This window comes from Peromyscus californicus, unplaced genomic scaffold, assembly GCF_007827085.1.
Source record: "Peromyscus californicus insignis strain IS unplaced genomic scaffold, ASM782708v3 Scaffold_9__1_contigs__length_137607984, whole genome shotgun sequence".
NCBI lineage: Eukaryota > Metazoa > Chordata > Mammalia > Rodentia > Cricetidae > Peromyscus > Peromyscus californicus.
In genome coordinates this window covers 66,869,366-66,889,288 of record NW_026294617.1, presented here as the reverse complement: position 1 = coordinate 66,889,288, position 19,923 = coordinate 66,869,366, and the positions used below count along the sequence as shown (strand labels likewise).

Genomic DNA, 19,923 nt, shown 5'->3' with positions numbered 1-19,923 from the left:
ATGTTTCACAAGGCCTGTTTTTTAAAGGCAACATTAGTTTAGTATTATTCAGTATTAATTTAATTCACTTTGTATTCCTAGCTATACATCACTAGTTGGTGGCTGTCCAGTTCAACAGTATTTTAGGATAGAGATTTTCAAATAAATAGAACCTTAAAAATAAGTATAAACCATGACTGAACTGCACATGAGCACATAGCTCAAGGAAATACACCCATAAGCCTCCAAAACTCCCTCATGCAGTGATTATTGTTATAACTAAATGCTTTGTGTCTCTACTGTGCTGGTAGATAAGGGACCATGATATTTTTTCCTCCTCCTACGTAGCAATACTGTGGGAAAGCAGTAGGACGGTCTCCAGAGGGAACAGAGAAAGCACACAGAGAACAGTGGAGACCCTGCTTACCTCACTTGCCCCGTGTGTCCTCATGTGCTGAGCTGTGGAGGAATGAGTAAAGCGCGGTGAGGTTCCACTCATAGTTAATCTTTTACAACCCCCCATTAGTGAAGCTTGCTTCTTCTCCAGTCTGTTTTCCATAGACTGAGCTCCAGCACTACTTCCTGTCTTCCTTTCTAGCGCATGAATGATTATCTTAGTGTCCACAGAAGAACGGGCAGCCTGGGGTGGGTGGGTACACAGGCCGTTCTGGCACTGGAGACGCTTGAAACCTCTCTCCTCTCCTGGGCCTACCATGCATAGGATGGGGCAAGAGCAGCAGCCACGGTGAAGCGGTGCTGCAAGGGACCTGTCCGGCCACTCGGCAGAGGCTGTCATCTTCGGGTTGCCATTAAAAACAGGCCACGTGAAAGACGCACTAGGCCATCCTAACGACAGCACTGAGCTCTACTTGACACCGCTTCCGGACAAAGGTCGGTTTCTAAGTATCTGCAGCGATACAGTCAGCTCTAAGTACAAACACTGCCATATTGCCAAGCAGAGCCACCGACTTGGCTCTGGGACAGACAAAAGTTCGTGAACAATTCATCCCATTCCAAGTCTTACCCACTGCTGGCTCCATCTCCTGCTGGGTATGGTACACCAGTGAGTAAATGTCGTCACCACTGACAACATTCACTGAAACAAGAAGGGAGACACGTTGAAGCAGCCCTTCCTTCCCGCTCTCTCACCTATTCCACACCCACCTCCTCCCACAAACTCAAAGGCAGGTGAGTCATGAGTCATGTATTTGTAGAGGGACTAGGCTGCAGCAGAATCGGCTTTGGCGAGCAGACAGCACCCTGGACGGCCTCCCCTTTCCAGTTTGTGCCATGCTGACTCGGGTCACTGGGAAGCCTCACCGTTCTCATACAGGGATTGTAGCTGCCCTGGGTCAGGTGAGTTGAGGTAGCTGGATTCTTGGAGCACAGGCCTAGGAGGGCTCCTGCAAGCACAAAACACATGCCATCCCAGATGCTCTGGGTGTGACTGAGATTGTAAAATGTGAGGGATAGGGTCCTGTACAGGATACTAATTCATGGAAAAATGAACAGCTGGAAGATACAGCTGTGTGGCATAAGCCGAAGCCTCGTTCATGGGCAGAATGGGGCTCTGTGGTGCTGCCCCATAGCACGTGTTCCAGGGGTTACAGGTTCACTATGACATCGCCTACACAGGTAACTGTTACCATCTAGGGATCTCGATCGGGTTCATTTTCTCTGTCAGTTAAAGAATTTAAAGGCAGGAAAAACCTTGAGTGCAAAAGCTAACAGCAGAGAAACTGTGAACACCGCAGACAGCAGAAGACAGACCCAAGAGTTGAAGAAAGGCTTTTTACTAGGGCCGAGGAAGCACACACATTCAGCAGGCACACCGAGAAAGACCCTCAGCAGAGTGGAGGGGGCTTGAAAAGCTGACGTCCAGCTTCTCCTTGAGGGCTGATTTTTTTTTTAAGTCATTGAAGGACCGTCCTCCCCTCATGTGGGGTTGGTCAGTCGAAGAAAGACTGCATGTCTGAAGGGCCTACAACTGTTGTGTTAGTGTGTCCTCATAAGGCCTTGAACTTGAGCCAGTCTATCAGCAGGGGACTAATGGAAGGAGAGGAACCCTACAAGGCCTTTGTTTTAAGCTGCCAGGCCTTTGTCAGGAGCTTGAGGAAGAAGGCAGTGTCTTGGAAGTTGATCCTTTTTACTACTGAGCCATGGCCGCCCCTCTCCTGCTTATCTGACTGCTTATCAGGCGGCATGACTGCCAGTCCCTAGGACAGGGCTGGGTACTAAGTAAAGAAATAGTGGTTCATCTCAGTAGAAATAGATAGCTGGCCAGAGTAAGCAGCTTGAGGAAGGAACAAAAGAAAATGGTCATGCATGTGCTACGCCCCCGGGAGTGTGGAATGAGTGTTTACCGTTGGTGTGGACAATGCACAAGCTAAGTTTGGAACCAGCGAGCATTTTAGAAATGATTTCCTTCTCGAAGCTTCTAGCGAACTTCACCAACAGCATTTTCAGTGTGTTTATTACTTTCTGTCTTGCATTTCAGAGACGCATAGTGTATATAGCTTATCTGCCCTAAACTACTTTTCGAGTCTCAGAATTTCGAGACTTTTCGAGTCTTTCCCTCTATTCAAACCTCTCTGCTGTAAGCAAGCAGACTGCATGAATTGACCAAAAGAAATCAAAAGACGGTAACTGCAGCGGCATTGGAAGGAAGCATTAGAGAAAAGTGCAAAATAATTGAAGGAAAATAGTGAAAGAGAAATAGGAAACTAATGTTCAACGTTGCCAATGGGGGACTCAGGAGTGAGTTTTCAGTGCCATGAAAAGGGAAGCAGCTCACAGGAGAGGACAGTACCGTTTTAAAAGTAAGTTTTCATGGTACCAGAAGGCACCATGCAAGTTTCCTAAGGAGGGAAGCAACCAACAGTCCTACCCAGCGATGGCACCTAGGAACCACAACAACCAGTGTGGCATGATGACCCTAAGGTCCCAGGAATGGCTAGCAGTACTCAGGGCTAGTGACGTCATCAACCTTAGAGGAGAACATACAACCACCACTTTACTAAACCAGCATTATTCCTAACTACATTTTAAATATTTGCCCTTATACCCATAGATAAGTTCACCCCTCAACAAAGAACCTTCTCTCGGCAACAGACTGAGTCCACCACAGAAAACCACAACCAATCAAAATGCAGAGTTGTGGAGTCTATTCCCAATGGATGCATCTACAAAACACTCCTGCACCAAAGGCTCGGAGAACATCGCGTAGAAGAGGAGGTGGGAAGATTCTAAGAGCCGGAGGGTCAGAAAGTTTGCAGTGAGACTGTGTCTCCCAGGAATGTCAGAAGCTACACCCATAAAGTCTCACCAACGCGATTGTCTGAGCAGAGATGACAAAACCAGACATACTAAAGTGGACAGGGAAAGGCTGTACATGAAGAACTGCAGGTTACTAAGGAACCCTGAGGGTGGGAGATATGCTCTTCCGTGGGGAGCAGCATACCGGTTGGTTATCCAGTACCAAATGGTTGGCCCTGGAAACAAGCATACAGGCCATATACAGACTGAGCAGGTTGTATTTAGCTTTAGAAATACATATGTATATACATGCACATATATGTATATAACAACAACCAATAGAAAAAAGAGGCCACGAATTTGAAAAAGAGCAGGGAGGGGTATATGGGAGTGTTTGGAGAGAGGAAAGGGATGGATGATGTAATCATACTATAATCTCAAAAAAATAAAAGAAATAACTTTTTAAAAGTGTGTTTTTGCCATCATCAGCACGTAGAGAAAGCAGGGCCCTCACCTGAGTGGATCATCCGGTTGTCTTCCTGCAAGGCAGAAAAAAAAAAAAAAAAAACCCGAGAGCATAGATCAGCGGAGCCCGACTTTCATGGTCTTCCTGCCCTGTGGTACTCAATTGGGATGACGTTGTCCCCAGCGGACATCTGGTAGACACTTATAGAGTCTTTCTGTCACAACGAAGGCGATTCAGGTCCAGAAGGGTTAAGTCAACTTCCCAAAGCTGGAAGTCAACAACTTCCCCAAGCCCCTAAGTACCAGAAACAGGATTTGGGACCTTGCATCTATTACATGCTTTGCTTTGAATTTTGTAACCACACTGGTGAATCTCACCCTGCACAGAGTCCCAGAGCCAGGTGCTGCCATGGCCAAGTTACAGCTGGGAAGAGGTGTCCAAAGATGTTGGGAAAGCTTGGAATTCAATGAGATTTGAATTGCCTCACACTGTCCTCTACTAACCCTCTTCAACTTGCTCAGTGGAGACTAGGAGACCAGGATGAAGCATAAATACATGAGAAACTATGGGTTGTGATAAACTTGGAAAGTAACTTTAAAATTCAAAATGGAGAGCAATTGTTGACTATGTTACCAGGTGAGACTTTCAGGAGAAAAACAACATTTTATCCAAAAGGTGAGAAAGCTCCAGGAATGATCAGAACCCATAGGGATGTGAATTGTACTTCAGGGAGAAGGAGAAGCATGTGACATCACCCTTGGTAAGACTGCTGCACTGACATCAGGCCTGGAGCTAGCCAGAGTGAGTGGTCAAGTGTTCCTCTGCTCCAGTTTAAAAAATAGTTACGTTCTATAAAAATTAACCCACAGAAGAGCCGGATATCAGGCGGTGAAATTAAAGAACTTTCCTATAGCAGGCTTTGAAAGTTAATGAGAAGACACATAGGTAAGGTAGCTAGGGCATGCACTTACTTTGCTGTGTGCATGCCACAAATGCAGTCTGTTTTTTTTTTTGGGGGGGGGAGGTTATAGTAGCAATATTTGAATATATGAAGTTACTAACCTATTTTTCTCTTGAGCCAGTAGCAAAATATTAGGGCCATGGTGATGGGGCCCAGACAGCCAAGTAGCCACTCAGTGACTCCTGAGAAGAGATGACTGCTTCCAGCCTCAATGGGCACTGAGGAGAGATCTGCACCTGAGCTCCGGTAGGGAAGGGGTTGGGTTTGGAAAACAGACATCTCATGTGTGGGTTATGTTCAAGGGCTGCTCCTCATGGGGGAGGGTGTCCTTGTTTATCTAGAGTACCCCTGCTTCTCACACTGATGAAAGAAGATAGGCACTCAAACTCCGTCCTCCACACCTCTCCCTCATGCTCATCGCCTGTGCCAGCAAGGTGAACAGAAGCCCCGCCCCTCTCATGTGCACCACCCACGTTGATTACAGAAGCCCCGCCCCTGACGACACACCACTGGAAAACTCTGAAGCTGTCCCACGATGCTGGGGAAGAGACACTGACCCTGAGAGTCCCAAAGCCAGAACAATACCTGTTAGGTTGAGAGTCACCACCTCACTTCGCTGGGCACCCTGGCCGTTGCTGGCCTCACAGAAGTAGTTTCCAGAATGTTCTGCAGTTAGGGAGAAGTTGAAGGATGCTCCTCCTCCAGAGGGGGCTGAGCTGCTCCCCAGAATGACATTCTCATGATAAAACTGGTAGAAGATTGGGGGAGAGCCTCTCAGGGCCTCACAGTGAAGCTCCACCAGGTCCCCCAGCACAGCCTGGGTTCCAGAGTCCCCAAAGGTAAGGACAGGGCGAGACACTGGAACTGATCAACAGTCAACAATTAGAGAAAGGTACCTTGACGGGGCAAACAGTCCCATAATTTCTGCCTGCTCCCTAGAGGCTCAACCCCACTGACGTCGCTAAAGGCAGCCCAGGGGAGTGTGGATGTGGTGTGGGATGCTGGCTGCGATGTGGCAGCTGCGTCACTGACCTCTGACAGTGATGTCCACCAGCTCGCTGAGAACAGGGCCGTAGCCATTGTCAGCTGCACAATAGTATTGCTCAGCGTCGCTGCTCTTCGCTTCCACGATCTCAAACTCCGCCGTCAGTGAGTGCTGTATCTTTGTTTCCAGATTTGAACCCAGGGCCCCTCTGTACCAGAAGTATGTTATGTTTCCAGTGGCATTAGCAACTGAGCAAACGAGGACCAGTTTGCTTCCCTCCATCACCCATCCCCCTGGGGGCCGTGTCTCCAAGTTCACATCAGAGACGGGGATTCCTGCGGGAACACAAGATAACAAAGGGGACCCTGAGTAGGGAGCGTTTCAGAGAGGGGTGGGTGTTCCGGTCCTGGAAGCAAAAGGCTGCTGGCCAAGTCAGGGATTTTAACAGCTTACATTGGGGCTGGTGTTCTGCTGACTCGGAATCATCTTAGGTTTGGCTGATAGTCACAGAGTGAGAAAAGTACTCTCCCACCACCACAGAGTATGCGATGTCATCTCCCACCCTGGGATCACAATTTCTACTACCCTACAGTGATCTCAAGTCCACGTTATAAATCACACTGCTGGGCTACGAATACTCTTTCAAGCTCTTTCTTGCCGTGTGTGCTTGAGCACATGACTCAACTTCTCTTAGATCTGATTTCCATTTGTAAGTGTGTGACTGTCATTAGCTCCCGCAGTCCTAGAAGTCAGTTACACCACAGGACTAGAGGAGGATCTGCTATGTGTGAGCTGATCAAGGTTTTTACAGGTTGGGGTAGATTTTGTTTTACCAATGTTGAAGTTTTAGCAAGTTTGAGACATTCAACCCTTTGTAGGTACTGGACATTTGCTTTGGATGATCGACCCTGACATGGGATCATATGGCACAGGATAATAAAACATGGCTGTTTTTGGTTGCAGCATCTCCCATAAACTCTTCTCCAATAGCACACTCTACACACTCCTCCCACAAGGCCTTTCCTTGCTTCTTCACCAGGGCAGCTGGCAGCTCCTCCCAATGTCTACCTTCTCAGGAGCGCGGGAGACATCCTGTTCTGCTCTTTTGTTACCCAGCTCTGACTCTGGAAGAGTGAGCGCAGACACTCACTCTGCACAGGTATCTTGGTTGTCAGGCTCCACTTTGTGACCTTCTGAGCTGTCGCTTCAGCTGCGCACCGGTAAGACTTTGGGTTTTTCCTCCACCTGGCAGGGATCTGAAGCTTTGGGGAGCTGCTGCAGCCTGACCCAAGAACCCGGCCATCACCGAAGAAGCAGAACCGGAACTGAATATATGGCTTCTGTGCAAGGAGCTGGACCCTACAGGTCAGGGTCATGGAATGCCCCTCTACAGGGTGGGAAGGACTGAATTCTAGCACAGGTTGTAGAAACAGATCTAGAGAAAAGACATAAACACAAATTCCAGGGCAGTGTTTGTGAACAGGCATCTTTGTGTTCCCAGCCAGTAGAACAGACAACCTCTCCCACCACCTCCCTCATAGCCACGAGTTTCCCTTTGGGGAGAACCCATCCTGCTCCTTCTGGAGGGCTTCCAGAGGGCAATCTTTACCTGTGGCTTAGATCTCATTATCTCCTTTTTTAAGTTTCTGGTATAATTGTTAAAGTTATGCTAGAGTAGGTATATTGAAGACTCTTGCTGGATACAGTGAAGCTTAAAGTTCTAGTAAACTCTCTCTCTCCTTTCTCTTTTCCCCGCTCTCCCTCCCTCCCTTCTTTCCTTCCTCTTCTCCTCTCCTCCTCCTCCTTCTATTTTGACAGTACTGGGAATCACAGTGGCAGAGCCTTATGGATGCTGGGCAAATGTTCTACCATAGAGCTAAAACTCAGCTCCGTTCTTTTTCCTTTGTTATAAATCATATTGATAAGGAAAAAAGGTTCCCCTTGCGCTGACATCCCAGACCCATGCCATCACTTTCAAAGACATCACCGGGATCCTGGGGGAATCGGTTGTCATGGAAGCAACACCATGAAAACAAGGCTCAGGGGGGAGGCTCAGTTCTCTGTTGACCCTTCTCTGAGCCTCCTGCTGCAGTCGCTGATGGAGAAAAGGGAGAACACTTGCCTGGGAAATCCCTGAATCCATCATCCACACAGCCTGGATCCCTTGGCTCAGAAGTTCTATATAAACCTCTGTAGAATCCGTGAGATGTGATGAAAATTTAATCCACGTCTTAAGTCTTAGGGGTATGTGCTTTGGGGTTTTAAGGGCTCATTTCAGAGTATGTAAAGATGATTGAAGCTTCATTTTCCCTCATCTTCCTCACTGTCCCATCAGCCCAGTCTCTCTGGGCATTTGTCTAAGCCCCGGAGTCTCTCAATTTGGGAAACTTTTATAGTTTTCTTAAGAGAAATTATTTCTCTCTTTACCAGATGAAAAATACCCTGGGTTCCCGGTGATACCTGGTTCAGTGTCTATAACCTCAAGTCTTTCCTACAAGAAGGCTTTTTTTTTTGCAGAATCCTTTTAGGTAGCAGTTACACCTACAGTTAGCATCTGCCCTGGGTATGGAATACCCTGCATCTTCTCTCCTGGACATCTATGGTCCTCAGAGGACTGATAAACTTTACAGCATTTGAAAATGAGCTGAGAAAGAAAGGTGTTAGGCGCCTACAGGCCTCTCTCCTGACTGGGCCAGTGGAAAAAAGAGCAAGAAGCCAGACCCGCCTCACTGCAAGAGTCTGCAGTTCTGCTGTGTAGAACTCTCAAGCATCTGAGAATTCCTTAAGAACATGTAAACCAACCATTTCCTTGTCCTTGATGTGGCTTTGTATTTCTCTGTAGGCTTTGCTTGAGTGCCTGGGCTTAGAGGGAAAGGGGAAACCAGGCACACAGCACACACAGCATTAGCACAAATGAGTTAAATTTGCATATCAGCGAGGGACCCAGAAGACCAGAGTCTTCTGAGCTCCCTGACCACGGGGGACCTCTGGTCCTGTGTTGCTGGGTGCACCAGACAATCTTTTTTTAACCTCGTGGTTAATAGTTTGTGTGCAAGAGATCAGGTCTACCAAATCAAATTGGTAGATTTGCATAAGTTTCACAGAGGAAATTCCTTCTGGTAAGAAAATCAATTAAATTTGCATATGCCAGGAAAGAGAGAGAGAGAGAGAGAGAGAGAGAGAGAGAGAGAGAGAGAGAGAGAGAACAAAACAGCTACAACTATAGGGCTGAACTAAAAGTAGCCTGAGGGAGCATCTTGTTGGAATCTGGCTGGAGGACTAACTGTAGTGCTGTGCTCTGTGACTTTCTGACTCCATCTTCCTGGCCATTGGGGATGTATCCCCCAGTCAAAGAGCACAGTGGGGACCTGGGGCCTCTGAAGAACAGACTCCTTCTAACGTAAATCTTCGATGTTTCTGCCACCTCTGTGTGACCGTATTCCCCTGCTTGTGCTGAGGTGGTTCCAGACCAGCTCACCCAGCTGGGCAGACACAGGTCACAGCTTGTGCCCGGAAGAGTCTCTGAAGTTTGTGTCCTGGACAGGCATGGCTGTTCAGTCACCCACACGTCTCATGTGCTGATTGGGGTGACAAGGTACTCCCTGGATTGCGAGGAAGACTGGGAAGCACAACTCACCAGCGGGTTCACAGAGTGGAGCTGGAAAAGAAACCAGTACAGGCTGGACCAGAGCAGCGCGGTCCACAGACACACCGTCACACTTCTCCAAAGGGCTATCCTGACAATGCCTGCCCTCTCCTCCCCTGTGCCTTCCCCACAACCCCCCTTCTTCCCCCTCTCCTGCCATCTTCCCCACATCCCCAGGCCCGAATTCCTTCCTTCTTTCTCTGTTTCTTTCCCCGTAGTCTATATTATCCAGAAAAGACACATGGTCCTTTTTATGGTTATAAGGTAATTGTCAGTAACCTTTTCTCTGTGATGAAGGGATGATAGCCTCATTCTTAACCCTGTCAGTTTGTCCCTCTGACCTTATTCTCTATTCTCTCCTCCTTTTAAACATCTTAAGTTTCATCTCTGGACCCGCTGCCAGGTGTAACAAGGTCAAATAAGAGGAATAAAGGTCTCAGTCTCAAGGCATGGGGCCTCACGCCTACCAACTTCTCATCAGAGGACGTATGGGTTCAGAGAAGAGTTGGAGTTCTTCAAATATTCTCTCCTTTGGTGATATTATTGGTCAAGAAGGAGAAATTCTGGGGAAAATGCAGGCTTTGTCGCTAGATGGTAGAGATATGATAGGCTCTCTTTCTCTTACAAGCCATGAGGTCCTGGGAAGTGTGTTTCTCCTCTGTTTTAGCTTTCTTTTCTGTGAGATCGAGATGTGATTTGTAGAGACAAGCGAGCATGCACAGAGCGCTGAGACAGTGCCTACAATTTCTTTAACAGCTAATCAAGATTTTCTCATAATTATTATTTTTATTGTGCTTAGTTTGAAATCCTACTTGGTTAAATGCTTAATTGAATGGTAACTTCCTCAGGTAGTAGCAAGCAATCCGAAGGAGCTAGCAGAAAAACATTATTTATGTATTTGTTCGTAAAGAATTACGTTTGAATACTTGACTATGAAGGAATCTACATTATAGTGGGCGACAACTCTGACACCTAAGACTTAGAGAACATTGCAGGAGAGGAGGCAAAAAGATTGTAAGAGCAGAAGACCAGAAAGTTTGCTGTGAAACTGTGTATCCAAGGAATAACAGGGACCCATGACACCTCAACATATGGCTGCCTAAAGAAGACCAGAACAATGACAATATAAATATACATGCTAATGCACAAAGGGGAAATGTCCTGGGTCCCTACCCCTAGACAAAGAAATTCAGGCAAATAATGACTGCTGAGTGTGTGTGTGTAGGAATATCCTCTTCCAGGGAGGAGTCCCATAATTGGTTGTCCAATACAAAGTGATCAGCCCTGGAATTGTATACACACAAGACTCAACAGGTTGTAGTTACATATTTATGTACATATATGGAACAATAATGATCAAAAAAGGTTATTAATGTGTGAGGGTTAGTGCGAGGATAAAGAAGAGGAAGTGATATAATTGTATTTTAGTTTTAAAGTCTTTCATAAAATAGAACATTATTTCAGAGAGTGGTGCTCAAATAAATAAAGCAGAGATATAAGTTGTATTGAAGCTTCAGACAGTCTGGACACTCAGAGTGCTCCTGGTACAGAGCACAACCACGAGGAGAGTGGGCATGAGAGAAGGAGAGAGAGAAAAAGAGAGGAGGAGGGAGAGAGAATGAGAGAGGGACAGAGAAAGAGAGAGGGGGAGGGAGAGAGAATGGGAGAGGGACAGAGAAAGAGAGAGGGGAAGGGAGAGAGAATGAGAGAGGGAGAGGAAAAGAGGGATAGAGGGGAGGGAGAGAGGGATAGAGAGGGGGAGGAAGGAAGGGAAGGAGAGAGGGGAGAGGAAGGGTGAGAGAGGCTAAGTACTATTTCTAAATAATTGGCCAGAGCAACCAGAAAGAATGGTGATGACATTTATTGAAACAGAAAAGTTATGGGAAAAAATGGGTAGGTTTAGTGTAGGCAGTGGTGACAGACGTAGAAATCTAGAAAGCTGGTTAGGATGTCTGGTAGACACCCGAGTGGCCACTGACTACTATTTAAAGAATAAGCCGAAGCTGGTGAGATAAGCCTAAGTTTAGACAACATGGCACATTAAATGATAAAGTTGTGTACATTTGGAGAAGAAACTATGGATGAAGTCTAGCTATCCACTTCAAGGCTGTCAACATGTCGAGGACAGATTCAGTTTGGCAAAGGAGCTAAGAGCAGCAGGCGTGAAACAGAGAGAAAACAGAAGAACATGGCATTCTGGGACCAAGGGAAAAGTGTCCTACAGAAGGAGTGATCGACTGTCGGCCCCCAAGAGGCTAAGGAAGCAGGAAATGGAAATGACCTCTGGGTGACGTGACGTGGAAGTGGTGGATAATGTTAGCAAGAACGATTTCCAAGGAGTGGTGGGGACAGACGGTTGAGTTCACGAAAAGAGATCTGGAATAATTGAACAGTTGCCAGGGCCAAGAATGGGAGAGGAGCCCCCGGGACGAGATGGACAGTGTGAAGGGACTTTTGATGAGACAGAGATGTTCGTTGTTCTGGTTGTGCTTCCGACAATGTAACCCTAAGCATCTGGGAAAGGAAACTCAAGAGCTTCAGAAAGGCCAGTCTCACTAAAAATGAAGTTTTAAAAGAGAAAGAATCGGGGAAGTGTATCAAAGTGAACAGTCACTGAGAGCAGCGTGAAGGGAGAAAGAGAAATGGTGTGTGAATGAGAAAAAGATTTCCAAGCAAGCCCCTGCACTGATGGGAATAAGCTGGAATGGAGAAACATTTGAGTGGAGGAGAAAATTTTTAAGGCAGGAGGAGGGTCTTGAATGAGCAAGCAGGGACTCCTGTCTTTGAGACAAGATATATTCATGGTACAAGAAGACATGTAGGTAGCTGGTAGACAGGCTAGTAGAAATATAGAGACTTCTCTTCTTGCCATTTTTACTTTTTGAATAAAGTATTAAGGTTATAAAATGGGACCAAAAAGGATTAAGTCTGATGAGAAATGAGAAGATATAATGATTCTCACGAGTGGAAAAACAGGGCTGTAGACGTGTATATGAGGTTCTCCAGCAGAGCTGAAGAACGTCTGTGGTTTGGTTCCCATGTTACATGGTGATAAGTAGTCAGGTAAGCCTTTTTTAAAGTACTGCTCGCCTGTCTGCACACAGCTGAAACACATGGAAATGTGTTCTCTGACAATGCAGTAAGGAGAGAAATGGAAGAGCATCCTGAGATGTGGTGACAAACTGCAGAATCTGAGTCCTGTGAGGAGTCAGCCTATTAATGATGGATAAATAATCTTGTTGTTTCGATATGTGACACCAGATAAACTTAACCGAAAGTACAATGGAATGTGGAGGGGTGATGAGAAATACTAAGGTTTGACACCGAATAAAAGGAGGTAATGTTGATAGAAGAAAAGGAACTGATGACCCATTTGTTGCCTACATTGTGTGTGTGTGTGTGTGTGTGTGTGTGCGCGCGCGCGCGCGCATGTGCATGTGTGCACATATCTGTGTATGAGAGAGAGAGAAACAGAGATAGAGACAACATGAGCATCCCCAGGCAGAAACTTAGTCCTATAATTATCAACACCTTTTCAAGAAGTGAGGTCCCAGATCCCAGACACCACTCCCAGTTGCCCAACTCACCACAGATCAACAGCAGGAGCCAAGGTAGCATGAGGGCCAGGCTGGGGATGGTAACTTGAAGGTGCCACTTACCAAAAGAAAAAAAAAAGGAAAGAAAGCAAAACCAAGCTACTCACATGGGAGTCAACAGGTGACGGTATCTCTGAGGTTTGAGGAAGTCAGGATCGGAAGTTAACCTTCAGCACGAGTTTACAGAAAAGGAAGTACAGGGGAACATTGTCCAGTGGTTAAGCTCGATTTCCTCCTCCATGAAAGTGGAAAAAAATGAAGTTGCTCCTTCATATGGTTTGGTATGGGCTTTCTCGTTTTTTTTTTTTTTTTTTTTTTTTTTCAGAATTCGTGTGTCTTGGGGGTTTCCAGGAGATGGCTCTGGCTTTGATGAGTCTCACGAGCTTTAACTCACTTGCTGAGTTTCACACGGCACATCATCATCTTTGGTAAGGCTGTCTACTTAAGTGACTGGTCAAATACACCCTTCTTTTCGTGAAACTTCCACTGCGGACTCGCCCCAACTGTGTCTGATCGGGGACTGAGGGGACTGTTCACAGGTTAGGGTCAGTGTTTGCACTTGTTCCATATGCTGGTTGACATAGGGTCCAGCTGTTCATACAGATCTTTCTCCCATTTTCAGATTTCCAGTGTCCCGATAAGTGAACATGAAGCACTTTTTAAAAAGTTATAGGAAGTTATAGACCGGGAGATGTTTGAAATAAAATACAGAAGTGAGTGTGCACCAGCTAGTCTTTGTGTACTGGAAGAAGTTCACCATCATCACTAATCTGGTATTTCTGTGACACCGGTCCCAGTCGGGATATGCAATCCCTCCCACTGCTTTCCTTAGCGTCTGTGCCACCATGTCTTTGTTACCTGAAGCTTGTATGTGATTCACATGATGGATTAAAAGGGGAATAAACTATACGATGTTTCAACCTTCCTTGGATCTTTTATCATCTAAGATTAAGGCTAGCCACGGAGGCTGAGTTGTTAGGGAAAATTGAAAAGTCCATCTAAGTCTGGGGAATCATGCAAGTCCAGAGAGAAGGACTGGGAAGGGAAGTGAGTGGAGGCTGGGAAGGGAAGTGAGTGGAGGCTGGGAAGGGAAGTGAGTGGAGGCTGGGAAGGGAAGTGAGTGGAGGCTGAGGCACTCAATGTCAGGAAAAAGGGACTAGCACTGGCAACCCAGCTACATGTTCAGGGAGATCGATGACTCCAGACGGTTGGGCCGGCAACTGTGATTATGGCTTGGGAAACCCAGGTGAAGATGTCTGCCAAATTTAAACTTTAAGGACCAACATAAAAGCCACCAGCCCTTGAAATGCAGAAGTCGGAGGTCCAGGAGTGAGGGGCTTTGCAACACTGTTTCACATGTCTTTTCCTGTGTGTCCTGAACCAGTGTCCTTGGATTTCTTCAGATTAAAATATATTTTCACACTGCCTCATAGATTTAAAGGCATTGAAATAAATCTGTCCATTGGAGTACAGTTAGCATAAACTAGATTGAATTCATTATAAGTATATAGCGTAATGACTTTTGACAAAGGTAAACTGATATAAATACAACCATAGTAATGGTTATAAAATACTGTGTGTGTGTGTGTGTGTGTGTGTGTGTGTGTGTGTGTGTGTGTGTGTGTGTGTGTATTACTAGACATGAGGTCACAGTCTATACCCAGGGGTCACAGTCTGAGCCCCAGGGTCACAATCTGTAGCTTGTGAATGAGAAATTCTGGAAAGATGCTGTGTCCGCAGAGGCTGATTGACTGACTAGAACTTTAGTGATGTAGGAAGGTTGGGATGTTGTCAAGTCCAGGGCCAAATTGTCTTGGCCATCTTTGTCTCCATTAATAACCACCTATTGCTCTCTTCTCTAATGAACTGCCTCTTGTCACCATTATGTAAACCATTTGGGAATGTATGAATAGACCCCTAGTTTCTACCAACCAAACACCTAATAATTCTGTCAGGCCTCCCTGCTCTGCTATAACCCATCTACTTGATGTACTTATGTATTTGAACATGTACATTATTTTATTTTGAAAACAAATATATGAGAATATATATTAAATTCATATACGAATATATGAATAAATATATGAACATGTACATTATTTTAATTTGAAAAGTGTGTTACTTTATGACTTTCTTTGTCCCGTTACTATAAAAAGTTAATGAAGTTGTTACTTCTTTGGAACGTGGTATTTGGGGGAAAACCCTGCATCTGTGTTCCTGGGCCATGATCACTCATGTCCACTCCAGAATAAACCATGTCTCTATTCCTTTGAGGTGGGGCTCTTTCCTTCCTCTACAGACCTACGAGACAGGCTCAGTCGGAGAGTCCCTATTCCATTGTCTCTCAGGGGTCTGGGACAGGGGCTTGCTTTGGTCCATTCCTGCTTAGAAAATACTAGTCAGCTGCAGCCACTCACCCTCAATAAGTCACTTAACACAGCCAAATAGATACAAAACAAACAGAAAAATGGTTTTTATTCAGTGTGGCCATATTAGGAGGGACAAGAGATACAGTGACCTCCCTAGCCCATCTTTAGGGTCTCAAAATGAGATTGAAGTTTATTAAATAGAGAGTCAGTGATGTGCACATCTAAGTGGTCCTGGTCAAGGTGTGGTCCCTCCCACCACTGACCCATCCTTGTCTGGGCTTGAGTCTCATCCTGTAAGGTGGACTGACACACGGTTAGTACCATGTGGACTCTCTTTCCAGGAGACAAGCTCCCTGCTTGGCTGGTTCCAGGTTTCATTCAGCCTTTCGCTTTTCCTGATATTAAAATCCTATAGGAGTTTCAGTGTCTTGGAGTCCAGTGCTTCATTTCTCCCAGGTTGTCAGTGAGGCACGTGTGCGTGTGTGTGTGTGTGTGTGTGTGTGTGTGTGTGTGTGTGTGTGCGTGCCTGCCTGCCTGCCTGCCTGCCTATCCCTTCTCAGGCACCCCAAGCCTGTGTAACTGTTAATCTGCATTCTGTTACTATAGATTAGATTAGTCTTGATGGCTTCCTAAAAAATGAAAATATATATTTATTATTTCTAAATTCTTTTTCTTATCCTAATATTTCTGAGAATCATTCATACGTTATGAACAAAATTGCTGTAAACACTCATGTATACATTTTTGAGTGAATGTTTGAGTGGAATTGTTGAGTCTGGAGCTATTTAACTTTTAAAGAGACTGCCAAGTTACTTCCACAAGTGATTTTGCTCTCCTGCCAGCTGTTGGATCTCAGGCCCCTGTACTGTTCAGCCATTCAGACACATCGGCTTTCCTTCTCATTGCTCTGATGTCTGAGAAAGCTGGCTGAATGCTTGTCATGTGTCTGTAAAACTTTCACATGTCTGTCTTCCAGTGTCTCTTTATATCATTTTCCTGTTTATAACCAGAGCTATTAATCCTATTACTAAGATGAGATATAGTCCAAGAACTATAGAGGGTTGGCACTTTAGACCAGTTTATGAATTGACTTCTCATGTTTCTATCAGTGCAGCTCAAAGATAAAGTTCTGATTCTGGTGGTTAAGATTAGAAATTTTTATTTCACTGTTTATGTCACTTTTGCTATGCCTGGGAAATCCTTTCCTTCAGGCAAGAAAAATTTGTAGATAATTAACAACATAGTCTCATGACTTTGGGAGTCCTTTAATATCTTCCCTCCATGTTATGTAGTCTCAGTGTGTAGGTGGTTTACATTTTTGTTAACTATGTCCTTAGGCCCTCCATATTTGGTTATATTACAAACAGCAATATTATAAATATTCAAGCTTTAATTGTTGCTTTGCATATAAATACAACTAATTTTGTATATGGAAATATTGCTACTTAGAGTAGGTTTTTGATAGATGCCCTTTTTTTTAACATTTGGTCATATCTGTGAATAAAAAAAGATGCCCTTTTTTTTAACATTTGGTCATATCTGTGAATAAAAACATTCTAATTCTTTTCCAGTTTGTATACTTGTTATTTCCTTTCCTTGCCTCATTGCACTAGCTAAGACTTCCAGTGTAGAGAAAAAAACAGGACAGTCCATTTCAAACAACCTTAGCCAGAATAAGGCTTGCAAATTACAGAGGAGCAGCCTTCGTCTTCCTGACTACTACTACTCAAATCGGAAATTAATCTTACAGTAAAACAAACCAAATGAACAAAAAAAAGCCACAGGCGGCCTGTGTGGGTGACGAAGTCCATGTTTCTAGTAACAAGATACTAGGAAAGAGGAAGCTAGCAAAAAAGTCTCTGCTGTGGGATGTAGCTTCAAACGGGAAGGGAATAAAGGCACCACTATGAGGGCATGTTAAACCTAAGTGAGTATGGTGAGGATTTATACTTTAAAGTACTTGACCAAGGAGAAACTGAGAAAGGGATCTGCATGATTCATGAAGAGGTACAGGGCATAAACTGCTGTGGAGCAAGGGGGAATCATCTTTTGCCAGGGACAAGCTCCCTGACAGGCTAGTTTCTGATCACTTGACACAAGCTAGAGTTACCTGAGAACCACAGTTGTGAAAATGCCTCTCTAAGACTGGCCTGTAGGCAAGTCTGTTTGGCATTTTTCTTAGTTAGTGATTGACCTGGGTGGATCTATCTCAAAGCAGGTACTGCTACCCCAGGGCAGGTGGCCCTTGGATGTATAAGAAAGCAGGCTGAGCAAGCCCTGAGGAGCAAGTCAGTAAGCAGCACTCCTCCAAGGCCTCTGCATCGGCTCCTGCCATGACCTACCTGGATGATGGACTAGAATCTGTAAGATGAAGTAAATTCTTTCCTCCCTAAGCTGCTTTTGGTCATGGTGTCTTATCACATCAATAGAAACACTAATTAAGACACAAGTGATCAGTACTGAACATGAGTATATATTTCAATGACACCAAATAGACTCAGTAAGATATCTATATCTATCTCTATCTATCTATATAGATATATATTAATTATAATATGTATCACAATTAAATATAAATATATTTAATATGATAGAAATACATTTTATTGATCAATTTAATATTAATATAATATAAATATGTTATATATTATATGTATTAATTGTAATATATTTACAAGTAAAGAAGAGGTCATGAGTTTGAGAGGGAGTTAGTTGGGGGAGGAATAGGAGGAGTTGGAGGGGGTAGAAGGAGGGGCGGAAATGACATGAATACGGTATTCACATAGGAAATTCTGAAAAAAATTATCACCATTGTGGTGGTATTGTGTTCCCCAAAATATTGTGCACTCTAATAAACTTATCTGGGGTCAGAGAAGAGAACAGCCACTAGATATAGAGGCCAGAAAATAGTGGCACACACGCCTTTAATCCTAGCATTCCAGAGGCAGAGATCTGCCTGGATATCTGTGAGTTCAAGGCCACACTGGAAACAGCTAGGCATGGTGACTCATACCTTTTATCCCAGGAACTGATGGCAGAAAGCAGAAAGGTATTTAAGGCATGAGGATGAGGAACTAGATGTTGGTTAAGCTTTCAGGCTTTCAAGCAGCATTTCAGCTGAGATCCATTTGGATAAAGACTCAGAGGCTTCCAGTCTGAGGACACAGGATCAAGCTGAGGAATTGGCAAGGTGAGGTGGCTGTGGCTTGTTCTGCTTCTCTGATCTTCCAGCGTTCACCCCAATACCTGGCTCCAGGTTTGTTTTATTAGCAAGACCATTTAAGATGCATGCTACATACCATCCCAGATCTCAAAGTATACTACAGAGCTATAGTAATAAAAACAGCATGGCAGCTGCATAAAAACAGATGTAATGGTCAACGGAACTGAATCTAAGATGAAAACTTAAGTCCGCACACATATGGGCATCTGACTTTTGCCAAAGAAACCAAGAAATACATACTGGAGAAAAGACAGCATCTTCAACAACTGGTGCAGGTCGAACCGGATGGCTGCCCGTGAAGGAACGCAAACAGGTTCCATATTCATCATCTCACACCAAATTCAACTCTCGTAGGCCAAGGACTTTGTGGCAGTTTGAATATAATTGGCCCCCACAATCTCACAGGGAGTGGCCCTATTAGGAAGTGTGGCTTTGTTGGAATGGGTATGGTTGTGTTGGAGGAAGTGTGTCATGGTGGGGGTGGGCTTTGAGGTTTCCTGTGCTCAGGATAGCACCCAGTGTCTCAGTCAAGTTCCTGTGGCCTGCATTTCAATATGTAGCCATCACTTCGTCTGCCTGCACGCCACCATGCTCACCACCGTGATGATAACGGTCTGAACCTCTGAAACGGTAAGTGAGCCACCCCAATTAAATGTTTTCCTTATAAGAGTTGCCGTGGTCATGGTGTCTCTTCACAACAATAGAAATCCTAACTAAGACAGACCGCAACACAAAGCCAGATACCCTGACTCTGATAAGACAGGAAAGTGTGGAATGAGCTTGAACACATTAGCACAGGGAAAGAGCCTCTGAACAGGACACCAATAGCACAGGCACTGAGATCAACAATCAATAAATGGGACCGCATGAAGTTGAAGAACTTTTTTATGGCAAAGGACACTATCATTCAGACAAAGCTGCAGGCCACAGGATGAGAAAAGATCTTCACCAACTAGACATCCAGTAGAGGGTTAGTATCTGAAATATATAAGGAACTAAAAATACTGGCCATAAAGAAATCAAACAACCCAATTAAAAATGGAGCACAGAACTAAGCGAGTTCTCAAAGGATGAAACACAAAAGGCTGATAAACACTTAAAGAAATGGTCAACATCCTTAGTCATCAGGGAAATGCAAATCCAAACTACTTTGAAATTTCATCTTATACCAACCGGAATGGCTAAGATCAATAAAACAAATGACAGCCCATGCTGGCAAAGATATGGGGAAAAGAGAACACTTATCCCTTGCTGGTGGGAGTGCAAACTTGTACAGTCACTATGGAGATCAGGGTGGCGGTGCCTCAGGAAATAGGGAATAGATCTACCTGAAGACCCAGCTACACTACTCTTGGTTATACACCCAAAGGACTCTAGATCCTTCTAGAGAGGTACTTGATCACCATGTTCATTGCTGCTTTATTCAAAATAGCCAGAAATGTT

The 19,923-nt window shown here is 44.8% G+C and overlaps 1 protein-coding gene across 1 annotated transcript; it reads right to left on the bottom strand.

The window, feature by feature from the left end:
* Positions 1 to 307: 307 nt before the first annotated feature.
* On the bottom strand, positions 308 to 7,670 carry LOC128105649 (Fc receptor-like protein 1). The gene is made up of 6 exons (XM_052730919.1): positions 6,797 to 7,670; positions 5,694 to 5,981; positions 5,247 to 5,525; positions 3,749 to 3,773; positions 1,300 to 1,382; positions 308 to 1,075 (listed from the first exon to the last, which is right to left on the bottom strand). Exons 1-6 carry the CDS (start codon positions 7,131 to 7,133, stop codon positions 879 to 881), a joined length of 1,209 nt encoding a protein of 402 aa, XP_052586879.1. The 5' UTR covers positions 7,134 to 7,670; the 3' UTR covers positions 308 to 878.
* Between the last annotated feature and the right edge of the window lie 12,253 nt (positions 7,671 to 19,923).

Bases quoted from the DNA above. Each gene is read 5' to 3' on its own strand.
- LOC128105649 (XM_052730919.1), bottom strand. From the start codon at position 7,133: ATGCCTGTTCACAAACACTGCCCTGGAATTTGTGTTTATGTCTTTTCT. The intron at 5,982-6,796 runs GTGAGTGTCTGC...GTGTTCCCGCAG, and splicing joins AACCAAGATACCTGTGCAGA to GAATCCCCGTCTCTGATGTG. The intron at 1,076-1,299 runs GTGAGGCTTCCC...TTCTTGTTTCAG, and splicing joins ACAATCCCTGTATGAGAACG to TGAATGTTGTCAGTGGTGAC.